This window comes from Aotus nancymaae, unplaced genomic scaffold (genome assembly GCF_030222135.1).
Source record: "Aotus nancymaae isolate 86718 unplaced genomic scaffold, 86718_ANA_hifiasm-v0.15.2.pri h1tg000072l, whole genome shotgun sequence".
NCBI lineage: Eukaryota > Metazoa > Chordata > Mammalia > Primates > Aotidae > Aotus > Aotus nancymaae.
This window is the reverse complement of record NW_026988487.1, coordinates 14235738-14250625: the sequence shown is the minus strand read 5'-3', so window position 1 is coordinate 14250625 and position 14888 is coordinate 14235738. Positions and strand designations below refer to the sequence as shown.

Sequence of the window (14888 nt, the reverse complement as noted above, 5' to 3'; positions counted from 1 at the left end):
CTTTGGGAGGCCGAGGTGGGCGGATCACCTGAGGTCAGGAGTTCGAAACCAGCCTGGCCAACATGGAGAAAAACCCCATCTCTATTAAAAAAAAAAAAAAAATTAGTATTCGACTGGGCGCAGTGGCTCACGCCTGTAATCCCAGCACTATGGGAGGCCTAGGCGGGCGGATCACCTAAGGTCAGAAGTTTAAGGCCAACATGGTGTTCCTGGCCAACATGGTGAAACCTCATCTCTACTAAAAATACAAAAATTAGTTGGGTCTGGTGGCGCGTGCCTGTAATCCCAGCTACTCACGAGGCTGAGGCAGGAAAATCGCTTGAACCCGGGAGGCGGAGATTGCAGTGAGTAGAGATCGCACCATTGCACACTCCAGCCTGGGCGACAGAGGGAAACTCCATCTCGCTCTCTCTCTTTTTTTTTTTTTTTGAGACGGAGTCTCCCTCTGTCGCCAGGCTGGAGTGCAACGACGCTGTCTTGGCTCACTGCAACCTCCGCCTCCCAGGTTCAAACCATTTTCCTGCCTCAGCCTCTCGAGTAGCAGCTGGGACTATAGGTGCACGTCACCATACCCAACTAATTTTTGTGTTTTTAGTAGAGACGAGGTTTCACCATGTTGGCCAAGATGATCTCGATCTCTTGACCTCGTGATCTGCCCACCTCGGCCTCCCAAAGTGTTGGGGTTACAAGCGTGAGCCACCTTGCCCGGCCGAGACTCTGTCTCAAAAACAAAAACAAAAACAAAAAACCCTCAGTATTCAGGAGGATGGTCATTAGCTGAGGGTTAGAGTCCCTATGTTAGAGTGGGCTCTAATCCTATGTTAGAGGATTGTGAGGAAAGGGACGTTTTATCTTCTGCTCCGGCCCTGGCCCTCGCAAGGGTACCCAAACCCGGACACGTGGAATGGCCGCTGGAAGGGCGCTGGCTCAGGCCGGTGTCGGCCGGCTGACAGACCAGCCTGTGAGCCAAGAGGCAGGGGCGGAAAAGCCGCTCACCCGGGACGCCCGTGCTCTCACCTAGAAACCGACTGGGCCTTGGTTGACCTAGGAGTCCCACAGGGGTTAATGTGTAACCTTGGAGCCATAAGGGGAGGCAAACACTCAAAAGGCTTGGTCCCTGGGTCCTTGCGCCTCAGGTTTTTAGCTTCTTCCTCCCTCCCGCAGCACCCCCGCTTTTCCCCTCCCCTCCTCTATTACCACCCTCTTCTCCCTCCGTGCCCCGACCCGCGCTTCACTTTCCTCGATGGCTCTTAGCTGCTCCTCCTTTCGCCCAGACTTTACCTACTTTTCCCCCAAGGCAGCTGCCTCGCTTGGAGGCGGGAGGAGGAGCCCGCACCACAGTGAGGGCAGGCTGACACCTAGTGGCCAGGGCTGGAACTGCTGCAGGGCCACCAGCCTGGAGAGCGAGGGTCACCCCACCCAGCACTCCCGGCAAATCGGCGGTCTTGCCTGCCCAGACTCTGGGGAGCCAGGCCGAGGGCCGGGACTGTCTGAGGGAGGACTGTGACAGCCGCCCGGTCCTAGGAGCTTAAGAGCGGGCGGGGAGAGGTGGCGATGGGTTACTCAGCAGTTCCCAAGTGCCCACCCTTGCGGGCGCGGGCAGAACGAGTAAACACGGGTCTCCGGCCAGAAGACTGCGAGTGGTGCGGTGCGGGGAATTGGGTCTGCGAAGAGACCTCTATCGAAAGCTGGGCTCCCGAGCCCACCCCAGTACCGGGACTTAGGGGGCGTGGGCGTGCGGGGTCCCGTCCAGCTCTGCCCAGTGGAGAGAGCTCTCGCGGTACTCGCCCAGGGCGGGGGAGCCGGTGGCCCCGGGGAAAGTGGGGACGCGGGTTAATGAGGCCAAGCGAGCGAGGGCAGCGGGGACTCCGTCGGCAGTCGGGAGGCGCCAGCGAGGGGTGCCTCTGCAGCGCTCCCCCAGTACAGGTCCCAGTTGCCAGAAGTCCGCGGGAGCCCAGCGGGGGCCGGGCGGCCGGGTGTACAACCGGCTCGCGAGGCCGAGGCGCCTAAGGGGCGGGGGCAGGCGGGCAGGGCGGGGGCGAGGGCAGCTGGGGGCGGGGGCAGAGGCCTCGCAGGGAGGGCGGGGAGGAGCCAAGGGGCCTAGAGGGCTCCGCCGAAACTGTGTGGGACTGGCGGCTGGCGGGAGAGACGGCTGTGCTGGACTGGGTCTAGAGGGATCCCGGTTCCCGGAACAGCCCTAGGAGGCGGCCTCGAGGGCGGACGGGCGGACAGCAGGGAGGGCCAGCATGCCCCCACTGCTGCACCCCGCCCTACCGCTGCTCCTGGGCGCCACGCTGACCTTCCGGGCGATCCGGCGCGCGATCTGTCGCCTGCCCCTACCCGTGCACGTGCGCGCCGACCCCCTGCGCACCTGGCGCTGGCACAACCTGCTCGTCTCCTTCTCTCACTCCATTGTGTCGGGGATCTGGGCGCTGCTGTGGTGAGTGAGCGACTGTGGGAATGAGGTGGCCGGGGAATCCTGAGCGGGGAGTTGGGGCCGGCTCTTCTGTTACTACCTCCATCGCTCACTGGCGGGCTGAGGCCACGCATTCTCACCTGATCCCATTTGGTATCCTATCCAACCAGAAGCCGCTGTGGCCGCAGGGGAGGGGGATGGCACCTGGGAAACTCGAGGCACTTGGGTTTGCCCAGCCGCTCCTAGCTTCCCAGTCAGCCACTAGCGCGAGCCGAGGCTCCCCCGGGGCTGGCAAGGATAACCGGAAAGGTGAGCCTCCTTTCTTCCCTCCCTTACAGTATATGGCAGACCCCCGACATGTTGGTGGAGATTGAGACAGCATGGTCACTTTCTGGCTATTTGCTCGTTTGCTTCTCTGCAGGTAGGTCTTGCCCAGGAAGCAGAAGGCTAGTTGGGGACAGGAAGTTGCTTGTTCAGTCGTTCGTGACCTATTGTCTCATCCCTCCATTAGGGTATTTCATCCACGACACGGTGGACATCGTGGCTAGCGGTCAGGCGCGAGCCTCTTGGGAATACCTTGTCCATCACATCATGGTAAGAGAAGCGGGCTATGTGGAATAGGCCTCGTGCCAGTAACCGCGTTTCTCAACCTGGGAGGTGGCTTGTTTTCTTAACACCCCACCCCCACCCCCTGCAACCTGTGTGCTACTTCTTATGCTAGGATGCTGGAGGTTGGCAGTCTGTGTGCTTATTCACTGAGGCCAGCAACCCATGGCCTCACTGGCTCCTTAAATTGGAGACACCATCCACAACCAGAAGCTGTGATCAAAATCTAACGATGTTGAATGAACAGAACCAAGCATCTTATTCTCTACAAACTATTATTCCAGAAGGAAGAAATTCGGGATTTTCCAGCCCTCCACCTGATGTCCTCCACCAACTTACAGGAAAGCATTTGCATCTGGGTTCCCTAACTCTTCTTTTTTTCCTTTAGGCCATGGGTGCCTTCTTCTCTGGCATCTTTTGGAGCAGTTTTGTCGGTGGGGGTGTCTTAACGCTACTGGTGGAAGTCAGCAACATCTTCCTCACCATCCGCATGATGATGAAAATCAGTAACGCCCAGGATCATCTCCTCTACCGGGTTAACAAGTATGTGAACCTGGTCATGTACTTTCTCTTCCGCCTGGCCCCTCAGGCCTACCTCACCCATTTCTTCTTGCGTTATGTGGGCCAGAGGACCCTGGGCACCTTCCTGCTGGCTGTCCTGCTCATGTTGGACATGATGATCCTAATCTACTTTTCCCGCCTCCTCCGCTCCGACTTCTGCCCTGAGCGTGTCCCCAGGCGGCAACACAAAGACAAGTTCTTGACTGAGTGAGAGGCACAGAGCCTGGGACAGGAAACACGGACAAGAACAGAAACAGCCTCACATGGAAACTGGGACTTAGCCCCAAGCCCGGGCGTCCTCTGGGGCAAGCCTCTCTACCTTCGGAGCCTGCGCCCACACTATTGAAAACACTAATGAAAGCACTCCTCTGAAGTCCTTGTCCTTTATTGGGCAAGGGGTGAGGGAAGCAGACAGACCGGTTGGACATAGTAGATGGGTGTGTGAGGACAAAATGCTACTCGAAAGCCAGCCAACACACAGTCCCCTGAAATGGATGCGAATGTGCTTCAAACTCTGGGCACTGGTTTCACACACAGCCTCTTCGAGGGATGAAAGGGGTTCTTGTAAAGCTTTTTGTTACCCTCAACCATGGAGGCAAGCTCTGAGTTCTGGTTTTCCTAGGACACTAATGCTAGTCACAAAGATCTCTGGAGTGATCAAGGATGGAGGAGTGAATGGCAGGGTGAGTTTCAAAAGGATAAGCAGAACAGGAGTCTTGCCCAAGCAGTGGGCAAGTTACAACAACAGTTCCTATGTATGGCCTCCCACCCAACCAGAAATTGACGAGAGGCATGTATATGGTGAAAAGATATACATATATTTAGAATTAGCCAGCTGGACTCGGTTTAGATGATCCCAATCTGAAAAACAAAAAGGAGCCTCGTTACTGGAGTTGAAACATCAAGATTAAACTGGAATTTTTAGAAAGCAAAATGAGGAACATGAGGGTAAGGCTTAAGGATACAAGTGGAGTCAGTTAATTATGACTAATCAGCAAAAGCCAGGCTTTGGTCACCAGCATATGCATCATTTGCACCCAGGGATGAGCATTAAGGAGTTTGTAGGAAGGAAACTTACTTTGTTGGCAACATCCAAAGCATCGTAATCAGGAGCCAGTCGAACATATGCCTTCTTCTCTCCATCAGGCCTGGGGTAGAGAAGGAAGCCTTAATCCCTGCTGCCTTCACTGCTCACACACCCTCCCCCACTTCCTCCCCCAGTCCTCTGGCACTTCAGTGGTTCCTTTGTTCATGTCATTCCTTTCCAATAATGATTTTTCCATCATTAGCCCAGAGGACATTATGAAGCTACAAAGCCAATTCTCTTAAGGGAAACACCACAGGCCAAGTTGAGACTTAAACCAAGGTAATTTGCAAGGAACTGTCTCATTCTAGTGGCCCCAGAAAATGAGCACCAACAAACCCCACAAACAAGTCCTAGAAAGCGTTGCCTGAGGTCCTTACAAAGGTCTGTAATTACAGCAGTCTATAATTCCTGCCTCAAGGGTCACACACTGGGAAACCTACTTCTGACCCCAAGTGTAAATCAAGGAAACTTTTCCCCCTGCTAAAAGGTCCAGGGGAATTTTTTTTTTTTTTTGGAAGGGTCTTGCTTGATTGCTTAGGCTAGAGTACAATCGGACAATCATAGGTCACTGCAGTCTCAAACTCCTGGGCTCAAGCGATCCTCCTGCATAGCTGGGACTATAAACATCAAGGAGAGCTTATGAACCGCAGGATTTCTGGCTGCAGACTGCTGGTCCAGCCCACTCCATATCCCTTGAGGCCCAACTCACCGAATCAGGGTGTTGACCTTGGCCACATCAATGTCATAGAGCTTCTTCACAGCCTGTTTGATCTGGTGCTTGTTGGCTTTAACATCCACAATGAACACAAGTGTGTTGTTGTCTTCTATCTTCTTCATGGCAGACTCAGTGGTCAGTGGAAACTTGATGATAGCATAGTGGTCAAGTCTGGGAGAGAGGCAAAATGGGGTCACCTGGCCCGGACCCAATACAAAGATGGGCCCTCTTTTGTAGTCCAGAGAGAGGAAAGCCTAGGTGCATCAGACAACGAAGTACCAATCATTTTGTTCAGACTTTGGTCGCTTTACAGTGTCATCATCTGCACCCTGAAATCTAAGGGCCTGAGCCCCAACCCCACGGGCAGAACATGGTGCATTTTCTTTCTCTTGAAGGGCTCTTACTCAACTGATTTAAGAATCATCTGACCAGGCACAATGGCTCACGCCTGTAATCCCAGCACTTTGGGAAGCCGAGGTGAGCAAATCACAAGGTCAAGAGATCAAGACCATCCTGGTCAACATGGTGAAATCCTGTCTCTACTTAAAATACAAACATTAGCTGGGTGTGGTCGAGTGTGCCTGTAGTCCCAGCTATTTGGGAGGCAGAGGTTGCAGTGAGCTGAGATCGCCCCAGTGTACTCCAGCTTAGTGACACAGCCAGTCTCCAGTAAATAAATCATCTATTTGGTAGTGTTCCACTCTGGTGGTTCACTTTGAGGCTGACTCATGCATTTCTGCCCCTTTTGGTTGCTGAAAACTGGCTCTATGATCGAGGGCCACCAATTCTTGAAATCAAAATCTTTTGGTTTTTTTTGAGATGGATTTGTCGTCCAGGCTGGAGTGCAGTGACACAATCTTGGCTTAGTGCAACCTCCGTGTGAGCGCCACCACACCCAGCTAATTTTATTTTATTTTATTTTTTGAGACGGAGTTTCGCTCGTTACCAAGGTGCAATGGCGTGATCTCGGCTCACCGCAACCTCCGTCTCTTGGGTTCAAGCAATTCTCCTGCCTCAGCCTCCCGAGTAGCTGGGACTACAGGCGTGCGCCACCATGCCCAGCTAATTTTTGTATTTTTAGTAGAGACGGGGTTTCACCTTGTTGACCAGGATAGTCTAGATCTCTTGACCTTGTGATCCACCCGCCTTGGCCTCCCAAAGTGCTGGGATTACAGGTGTGAGCCACCGTGCCCGGCTAATTTTATTTTTAATACAGACAGAGTTTCACCACATTGGCCAAGCTGGTCTTGAACAACTCCTGTCCTCATGATCTACCTGCCTTGGCCTCCCAAAGTGCTGGGATTACAGGTGTGAGCCACCACCTCCATCCCTCAAGAGCAAATTCTTATGTACAGCTGAGCACAACTATAATACAGCCTTCCCCACTAAAAGTCAGCGGCAGGCTGTTTACTCGGACACTACTTTCCTGGTCTGAAACCCGGTCAGGTCTAAACTTCATCACACTAAATTCTAGGTCCAACTTAGTGGGGGAGGGGCAGGAAGACAGTCTGTGAACTGCTTTCCTCTATGAACACAATCCACTTTTTTTTTTTTTTTTTTGAGACAGTTTCACTCTTGTTGCCCAGGCTGGAGTGCAATGGCATGATCTCGGCTCGCAACCTCCGCCTCCCAGGTTTAAGCAATTCTCCTGCCTCAGCCTTCTGAGCAGCTGGGATTACAGGAAGGCACCACCACGTCCAGCTAATTTTGTAGTTTTAGTAAAAACAGGGTTTCACTATGTTGGTTAGGCTGGTCTGGAACTCCCGACCTCAGGTCATCTGCCTGCCTCAGCCTCCCAAAGTTCTGGGATTACAGGCATGAGCCACCACACCCGGCTTTTTCTTTTCTCATTCTTTCTCTTAAAGAGCAGAAGCAGCAAAAACCCACTGGTAGTAACTACTACCAATGCTCTACTCAAATCTGTGGTCGCTAAAAAGTCAGTTATTACTGGTAGCTCAAATACTCAAGTGCCCAACCTTTTGCTCATTCTCCCCCAACCATTCCTTCAGCAGTATGAAAATTTGGGAAAATGAATGGAACAAAGCTTCTATACACCGCTGCAGGCCATAACTGCAAAATATAGATAGTGGAATCCCCATTATCAATCAAGAATCAACCCACATTCTCACCCTCAAGAATTGTTCCCTACAGCAGTTGGAGCTATGAGCAAGGAATCTCTGTAATTCTACTTCATACTCCCCCCAAAATAGTTTTCAAACCGTGACCAGATGTGAAGCAATAATTAACCTACCAGAAATTTTGAGAGACTCTGGTTTTTTGGCCGGGCATGGTGGCTCACGCCTGTAAACTCAGCATTTTGGTAGGCCAAGGCAGGCGGATCACCTGAGGTCAGGAGTTCAAGACCAGCCTGGCCAACATGGTGAAACCCTGTCTTAAAAAAAAAAAAGAAAAGAAAAGAAGGAGACTCTGGTTTTTTTTTTTTTTTTTTTGAGACAGAGCTTCACTCTTGTTACCCAGTCTGGAGTACTATGGCACGATCTCCGCTCACCACATCCTCCTCCTCCCCAGTTCAAGGTGGCATGAGCCACCCCACCCGGTTAATTTTGTATTTTTAGTAGAAACGAGGTTTCTCCATGTTGGTCAGGCTGGTCTCAAACTCCTGACCTCAGATGATCCACCCGCCTAGGCCTCCGAAAGTGCTGGGATTACAGACGTAAGCCACCGCGCCGGGTCACTGGGCTGATTTAAAAAGAATTCCTGCCAGCATTGTAAATGGGGCAGAAACAATATCCTCACACTTCCAATTAGAGAAGCACACTGGGCCGGGCACGGCTCACGACTGTAATCCCAGCACTTTGGGAAGGCGAGGCGGGCGGATCACGAGACCATCCTGGCCAACATGATGAAACCCCATCTCTATTTAAAATTAAAAAAGAGAAGCACATTGAACACAACTTGTGTCTGAGAAGCCATCACACAGAGTGAGTGAATTTCCCAATTACCAATGGAGGATACCCAAATCTTTTCATGGGTAGTGGGGCAATACTGACTTGTTTCTCCTTGGGGCGCTCTTCCGAGGGTATTTGGGCTGCCTCCGGAGTCGCAGTGTCTTGGGCCGCCGGAAGGTGGGTGACGTGCGGATCTTCTTTTTTTTGTGGCTGTGGACACCTTTCAATACTGCCTTCTTGGCCTTTAAAGCCTTCGCTTTGGCTTCGGCTTTAGGAGGGGCAGGAGCTGGAAGAGAAGAAAAGAAAATGAGGGTGAGGAATTTAAAAATAGGCCACCTCCGGCCTCAAGAACTACAGTGGGCGACCCTGGCCACGCGTGCATCAGTGGTTCCTTTGCAGACATCACAAGTGTCAGGAGATTAAAAATTTTCCATCATATGCACGATACCAGAGGCTAAAGTGACCAACTCGCAGCTCCAGGAATACGACTAAGAAACAAAGTAGCACTGAACGAAAGCTTGATAACCTTCCAGAACATGTCCTACGAATTTTACACATATCCCATCGCAAAACCACGCGGAGGGGGCGGGTAATGTAGCCTGGTCAAACGTGAACCTGAAGGAAAATGAGTAAAGCTGAGGGCACTAATTCCTTACAGGCCCGGGGACATGGCGCGCCAGCTTGTGGATGCGTACAGCTTCCCAGAGCCGACTGTCTGGCTCGCCCTGGCGGGTGATAATGCCGGTGGGGTGACCTCTCCAACTTCCTCCACAGGAACTCAGCCCATGAGGCTGGGCCCACGCGGCCCACATACACTGCGTGTCTGAATCGCGGGGAGCAGCTTCGGAGCACAGCCCTCAGGGCTTAGTCCAGCTGCGATACTCCCAATTCGTTCGCTCTGCGGCGCGACGATCCCCGGTAAACCAACAACGGCCCCCATCCCCAGCACACACCTTCCTTCTTCGCTTTCGGCGCCATCTTGTGAAAAGGGTCTCCAATGCCCGTTCCCACGGGCTTATAGCGCCAAATCGCACCAAAGACTCGCGATGCTTTGTACTTAGAGCTGACTGGGTAATTTGCAGAGTGGCGCCTTCTGGGAACGGTAGTTAGGTGTAATTTCTTTTTCGAGCGTGAACTAGCATGCACCACTCCTCCCCTCAAAGGCACTAAAGCTTCATGGGGGTTGTAGTTTTTTGTAGACACGCATTTATTTGCTCAGGCCAGTGGCCCGCGTAGCCGAGTGTCGCTCGGGTCTGGTCCCGGGAGCTTCCCATCTTGATCAACTGCCAGTACTCAGGGAAGAGGTTTGCCACGCCAGGAAACAGGAACGCTGCCAAGCGGAAAGAACACATTTATATTGACTCGGGAGTTAGATACAGCTAAGTTCTAGAGTGCTGGAGCAGGATTTGCTCGGTCGAACTCCCTCAGCCAGCATCTGTGGAAACTTGAGATCCAGAGAGGAATGTGATTAATCGATAACACAGTGATTTGGTGGCAGAAAAAAAATCAAGTCAGGGCCGGGCGTGGTGGCTCACGCCTGTAATCCCGGCACTTTGGAAGGCCGAGGTGAGCGAATTGCTTCGAGCCCAGGAGTTCGAGACCAGCCTAGGCAATATGGCGAAACCTCATCTCTACAAAATAATACAAAAATTACCCGGGCATGGTGGTGCGTGCCTGTAGTCCCAGTTCCTTGAGAGGTTGAGGTGGAAGGATCTCTTGAGCCCGGAAGGTCGAGGCTGCAGTGAGCCATTCCAGCCTGGGTGGCAGAGTGAGACCCTGTCTAAAAAAAAAGAAAAAAAAAAATCGAGTCACGAGGGGGACAAGTGTCAGAAGAGGTACAAGGAGGCCACACCTGCCCCTCTTCACCTGCGACACTGGCACTCAGTTTTCCTGAATTTCTGATAATGCTATTGAAGTTCTATGAAAATTCCACACGTTTCTCCAAGATTCGCTAGTTCTTCCTGTGAGTAACTTCACTCACAGTCCCCTACCCTAAACTAGTCTTCCCTTCCATGTCCGGGTCACCTTTACATCCTCAAATTCAGCTCCAGACACAGGACAAGGTTTCATAACACTCATGTTTGCTTCTCCTGAGGTGTGTGCCTAACTCATCCCCCTTGATCCTTTCTGTCTTCCCTCTCCCCTCATAAATCCAGAGACATCCCCTTTGACGGTGAAATTGATTGTGCACTACCCCCTCTTCTATCCGGCAGGACTTTGCAAATAGTTGTCCTTGGGGGGTAAAGATTCCAATGGGGTCAGAGCAATGAACACCCACACTGGAGGGGAGTCCCCACCTCCCAGAGCGGAGAGCACCCCAAAGAGCGGAGTTTCCCGATCCGCTTAGCTCTTCTTTATCCTCTGTCGAGGGAAGCAGCTTGATCTTCAGCCCTTCCACCTCCCAATCTCCACAGCAGCCTTGAAGGAAAAGATGCCAGACTTCAGACGTCTCTCTCCTCGGTGGGCACCTCATTCTAACCCTGGCACCCCCTTCAAACGCTTCCGCCTTCCCACATCCCAGGGCAGAAGGGCAAGCGGGGCAGACTCTATGAGTCACCTCCTGGGCCTGGAGTTGAGGAGGGAAGCGCCGCCTCTCCTTGGGCCCCTTCTCTCCCCCTTTCCCCTCCCCGCGGGTTCCTGGCATCGCCAGATGCTGCGCAGCAGTCTCCGATTCCCCATCACCAATTCAGCTGGGTAAGGGTCCCCATGAAGGCGCAGCCCGGCTTAGAGGTGCAGGGGAGAGGAGGCTGGGGAGTTCCTATCTGGATAGGCTCCAGCCTGGCTGGGGGCGGTCCCGGTGCCCCGTGAAGCGTCAGGCGAGGGAGCCTGAGCTGGGCAGCGCAGAGGGGAGGAGAGGAGAGGGAGGCGAGGGCGGGCTGCGAGGCCTGCAGCGGCCAGGAGAGGGGCAGGGGGCGGCCCTTCTCCAGGAATTTCCGGGGATCGTGTTACAGCGTTCGCGCAGCCCGAGCGGAGTGGGACGCCAGGCCCTGCAGCCGGACTGGGCCCCTCGCCCACTCCTCCAGCGGCCTGCGGGCCTTGGCAGCGCCGCCCCTGCGCACACTGACCCCGTGTGGCGGGGCCGCTCTGCGCCCCCGGGCCGTTCTGTTATGGTAGGGCCGCCTCAGCCCCGAGATGACGTCGGGTCTCCGCGGCCCCGGGTTATTGTAGGCACTGTCCGGCCCCGCGTAATCGTAGGGTCTGCGCGGGCCCGGCCCCCACCAGACGGGACTCCCCGCCCCCAGTTGGCGGCCGAGGAGTCTCCTCGCCCCAGAGTCATCTTCGGGACGCCCAGGGCCCGAGTGATTGTGGGCTCGCCCCGGCCCCAGGTGATTGTTTCATCTCCGTGGCCCGCGGTGGTCGTAGCGTCTCCGAGACCGCGGGCTCCAGTAGGTTCTCCGTGGCCCCGAGTTATAGTCGGGACACCCCGGCCGCGGGTGATCGTCGGGTCTCCACGCGCTCGGGTCGCTGGCGCAGATCCGGCCTCGGCTCCTTCTCAAGGCGCCCCGCAAGGCCGCAGGCAGGATGAACATTCTGGCTCCAGTGCGGAGGGACCGCGTCCTGGCGGAGCTGCCCCAGGTAGGGGTCAGAGCCACGTCAGGCTTCTGTCTACAGCCCAGGGTGTGGGCGGGGAGGAGGAGGCGGCACCTGACGAGTTAGAGGACTGGGCCCAGCCCTGCCACCCAGCTAGGCCTGCTGCTTCTGGGTGGTCCCTGCTTCTGGCTGCTTGGCTGCGGGACAAGGGCCAGGAGCCGGAAGCTCCATTCTCTATCATTCCTCCCACTAAGTGCCTGAGGAAGGAGGCCGCTTTGCACGTGCACAAAGACTTCCACCCCCGCGTCACCTGCGCCTGCCAGGAGCACCGGACAGGCACCGTGGGGTGAGTTAGGGACACCCATAACAAAGAGAGGAGGTCCCAGGAAACTAGCCATAGCAAGGGTAAACAACCTCCCTCTTGGGGCTTCATTTCAGCCCCTACCAGCTATATGGTTATTTCCCCTCTTTAAGCCGCTGTGTTTTCTCCTCTCTTTCCAACAAGGTTGTGAGTTCTTTGAGATGGGGTGGGGTAAAAGGTGGCAGCTGGATTCCTGAGTAGAGACTAAGGTGTCTGAGATGGGAAGGTGGTCACCTGCTCAGATCCCCACATAGCATCCATGGAGCCCATGGGCAGGGGTCTTGCTGTGCTTACAGGAATTAGTTTTATTGTGGGTTTTAAAGGTAATACTGATAACAGTTGCCACCATTAACTGAGCATTTGCTGTGTGCCAGGCAGTGTCGGGTACTATCATTATCTTTATTGAATGGAAAAGACCATCACTTAAGATATATTCTGATTTCAGAGATGTTAAATGGTGGGGGAGGGTGTCTTAGAATATAGGACATTTATCTCATTTTAACCTTCACAACTACCCAATAAAATATATACTAACTTCACTTAAGTGTTGAAACTGAGGCTTAGGGAGGTTAAATAACGTGTCCAAAGTCACACACCTAATAAGTGTGAGCCCTGGGATTCAAATTCATGTCTCTCTGATGCTGGAGCATAAAACACTCCTCCTCCCCAGCACATCTGTCCAGGCAGCTGCCTGGGACTCCTGGTGTGTCTATAAGTCCCTCAGCGTAGGTGCAGCTACCTTCGTGGACCTAGTCGGGAGCACTGGAACTCCCGAGGGTGAAAGAGTTTGTGCCCACTCCCCTTGCCCACTCTTGTGTCCAGCAGATTTAAGATCTCCAAGGTCATCGTGGTGGGGGACCTGTCGGTGGGGAAGACTTGCCTCATTAATAGGTAAGGGGGTGCTGGAGCTGAACTGGGCAGGGTGGGGCCAAGCCTAGCCAGGTGGGCTGACTTCAGATTGAAGCATCTGGTAACCTCTCAGGTTCTGCAAAGACACCTTTGATAAGAATTATAAGGCCACCATCGGAGTGGACTTCGAGATGGAACGATTTGAGGTGCTGGGCGTCCCCTTCAGTTTGCAGCTGTGAGTGCTTCCACACCCCTTCCAGCCATCCCTTCCCCCAGCACCCACACCCCCCAGCACACACCTGTGCTTTACTCCTCCTTCCTCCCAGTTGGGATACCGCTGGACAGGAGAGGTTCAAATGCATTGCGTCAACCTACTACCGAGGAGCTCAAGGTAAGTGGCTGGGTGAAGTGGGGTAGGTGGGTCTCAGAGTGTACATGGCTTCTCATCTAGAGCTGGAAGGACTGGGGAAATGAGCCAGTAGTGGCTTCCCTGTCAACCTGGGGCTGTTTCTGCCACTCTTCCAGCCATCATCATTGTCTTCAACCTGAATGATGTGGCATCTCTGGAACATACCAAGTATGTGAACATCCTGCAATATAATGGGAGGCTCCGGGAAGAGAGGGTTCAGAACAGAGGGGTGGTCAGGAAGAATAAGAATGCATGCAGGACCAGAGAGGGGTTATTGTACATATGAATGTCAGTAGGAGGGCCCAGCAGGCTCACTCCTCCCTCACTTTCCACCACCCATGGCAGGCAGTGGCTGGCTGATGCCCTGAAGGAGAATGACCCTTCCAGTGTGCTTCTCTTCCTCGTAGGTTCCAAGAAGGACCTGAGTGTGAGTGTGCCAGTGGGGGGACTTCCCATCTTGGTGAGGGAATGCCCCCTTCTGATTCTGACCTTCCCTCAGACCCCTGCTCAGTATGCGCTGATGGAGAAAGACGCCCTCAAGGTGGCCCAGGAGATGAAGGCTGAGTACTGGGCAGTCTCATCTCTCACTGGTGAGTTGGAGGCTTCAGGCCTCTGCTGTGGCACTCCTGCCTGCCTCTCCTGTCACTGCTACACCTCCAGCTGTGCCTTGTGCCCCCATTCCCAGCACTGATCCTGAGCATCTATCTGCTCCCTGTGTCAGGTGAGAATGTCCGAGAATTCTTCTTCCGTGTGGCAGCACTGACCTTTGAGGCCAATGTGCTGGCTGAGCTGGAGAAATCAGGGGCCCGACACATTGGGGATGTTGTCCGTGAGTGCCCGCCTGGTTGAGGGTGGCAGAGGGCAGTGACTCTCCGATCCTGCTTCACATATTTCCCACCCTTCTTTAGGCATCAACAGTAATGACAGCAACCTCTATCTAACTGCCAGCAAGAAGAAGCCCACATGTTGCCCATGAGAGGTTGAGGAGACTGTTCAGAGACTGCCCAGGCCTGGGGTACTGTGCCACCTTCATTCCCCCAGAGCTTGACCCCTGGACATTTGCACCGACTTTATCCAGACCAAAGAGCTGCCTCTTGGTGGCAATATCCCCAGAGGGGTAGCTGGGACCATGCTAGTCACATCCTGCCCCCAGGCACCGTGCCAAAGACTGGATGCCCCCTACTCCTCAGGGGACTCTCCAGGGTGCCCAGCAGTAGAGGGGGAGAGTGTCCCCTGTTCTTTTGCTCAGCCTGCTGGACACTTTGTGTATGAGAATGCCTAATGATTCCAGCCTCTCACTGTGCCTTTATGCATTAAAATTTCTTTGTTACGACACTTTAGGGGCTGGAGTTCTTTGTTGGGGATGAGGAATATGGAATGGGCACAACTGTGTGGCCATCTTGGTACTGGACCCCCCTGTGGGGATGCTATGCTGGCCACTCCG

General features: G+C 54.0%; 3 protein-coding genes and 4 non-coding genes across 7 annotated transcripts; 2 read left to right on the top strand and 5 right to left on the bottom strand.

The window, feature by feature from the left end:
* The first annotated feature begins 2100 nt into the window (after positions 1 to 2100).
* TLCD1 (TLC domain containing 1) lies at positions 2101 to 5541 on the top strand. Its single transcript, XM_012449352.3, has 4 exons — positions 2101 to 2440; positions 2755 to 2837; positions 2928 to 3010; positions 3411 to 5541. The coding sequence occupies exons 1-4, from the start codon at positions 2247 to 2249 to the stop codon at positions 3792 to 3794; spliced, it is 744 nt and encodes a 247-aa protein (XP_012304775.1). The 5' UTR covers positions 2101 to 2246; the 3' UTR covers positions 3795 to 5541.
* On the bottom strand, positions 3948 to 9355 carry RPL23A (ribosomal protein L23a). The gene is made up of 5 exons (XM_012449353.2): positions 9248 to 9355; positions 8397 to 8580; positions 5380 to 5556; positions 4662 to 4731; positions 3948 to 4444 (listed from the first exon to the last, which is right to left on the bottom strand). The coding sequence occupies exons 1-5, from the start codon at positions 9270 to 9272 to the stop codon at positions 4430 to 4432; spliced, it is 471 nt and encodes a 156-aa protein (XP_012304776.1). The 5' UTR covers positions 9273 to 9355; the 3' UTR covers positions 3948 to 4429.
* Positions 4550 to 4621, bottom strand: LOC135271037 (small nucleolar RNA Z17). Its single transcript, XR_010339182.1, has one exon. It is a non-coding gene; the product is annotated as a small nucleolar RNA Z17 (small nucleolar RNA).
* LOC135271033 (small nucleolar RNA SNORD42) lies at positions 4812 to 4875 on the bottom strand. Its single transcript, XR_010339179.1, has one exon. It is a non-coding gene; the product is annotated as a small nucleolar RNA SNORD42 (small nucleolar RNA).
* Positions 5643 to 5714, bottom strand: LOC135271036 (small nucleolar RNA Z17). Its single transcript, XR_010339181.1, has one exon. It is a non-coding gene; the product is annotated as a small nucleolar RNA Z17 (small nucleolar RNA).
* On the bottom strand, positions 8671 to 8737 carry LOC135271032 (small nucleolar RNA SNORD42). Its single transcript, XR_010339178.1, has one exon. It is a non-coding gene; the product is annotated as a small nucleolar RNA SNORD42 (small nucleolar RNA).
* Positions 9356 to 10942: 1587 nt separating the features above from the next.
* On the top strand, positions 10943 to 14779 carry RAB34 (RAB34, member RAS oncogene family). The gene is made up of 11 exons (XM_012449350.2): positions 10943 to 10988; positions 11658 to 11870; positions 12080 to 12171; positions 13012 to 13077; positions 13169 to 13270; positions 13362 to 13426; positions 13561 to 13612; positions 13790 to 13871; positions 13944 to 14034; positions 14166 to 14273; positions 14353 to 14779. Exons 2-11 carry the CDS (start codon positions 11817 to 11819, stop codon positions 14418 to 14420), a joined length of 780 nt encoding a protein of 259 aa, XP_012304773.2. The 5' UTR covers positions 10943 to 10988; positions 11658 to 11816; the 3' UTR covers positions 14421 to 14779.
* Positions 14780 to 14888: the final 109 nt, after the last annotated feature.

Bases quoted from the DNA above. Each gene is read 5' to 3' on its own strand.
- TLCD1 (XM_012449352.3), top strand. From the start codon at position 2,247: ATGCCCCCACTGCTGCACCCCGCCCTACCGCTGCTCCTGGGCGCCACG. The intron at 2,441-2,754 runs GTGAGTGAGCGA...CCTCCCTTACAG, and splicing joins GGGATCTGGGCGCTGCTGTG to TATATGGCAGACCCCCGACA. The intron at 3,011-3,410 runs GTAAGAGAAGCG...TTTTTCCTTTAG, and splicing joins ACCTTGTCCATCACATCATG to GCCATGGGTGCCTTCTTCTC.
- RPL23A (XM_012449353.2), bottom strand. From the start codon at position 9,272: ATGGCGCCGAAAGCGAAGAAGGAAG. The intron at 8,581-9,247 runs GTGTGTGCTGGG...CTTCTCTTCCAG, and splicing joins GCCGAAAGCGAAGAAGGAAG to CTCCTGCCCCTCCTAAAGCC. The intron at 5,557-8,396 runs GTCAGTATTGCC...CCTCTCTCCCAG, and splicing joins AGCGCCCCAAGGAGAAACAA to ACTTGACCACTATGCTATCA.
- RAB34 (XM_012449350.2), top strand. From the start codon at position 11,817: ATGAACATTCTGGCTCCAGTGCGGAGGGACCGCGTCCTGGCGGAGCTG. The intron at 13,271-13,361 runs GTGAGTGCTTCC...CCTTCCTCCCAG, and splicing joins GTCCCCTTCAGTTTGCAGCT to TTGGGATACCGCTGGACAGG. The intron at 14,035-14,165 runs GTGAGTTGGAGG...TCCCTGTGTCAG, and splicing joins GGCAGTCTCATCTCTCACTG to GTGAGAATGTCCGAGAATTC.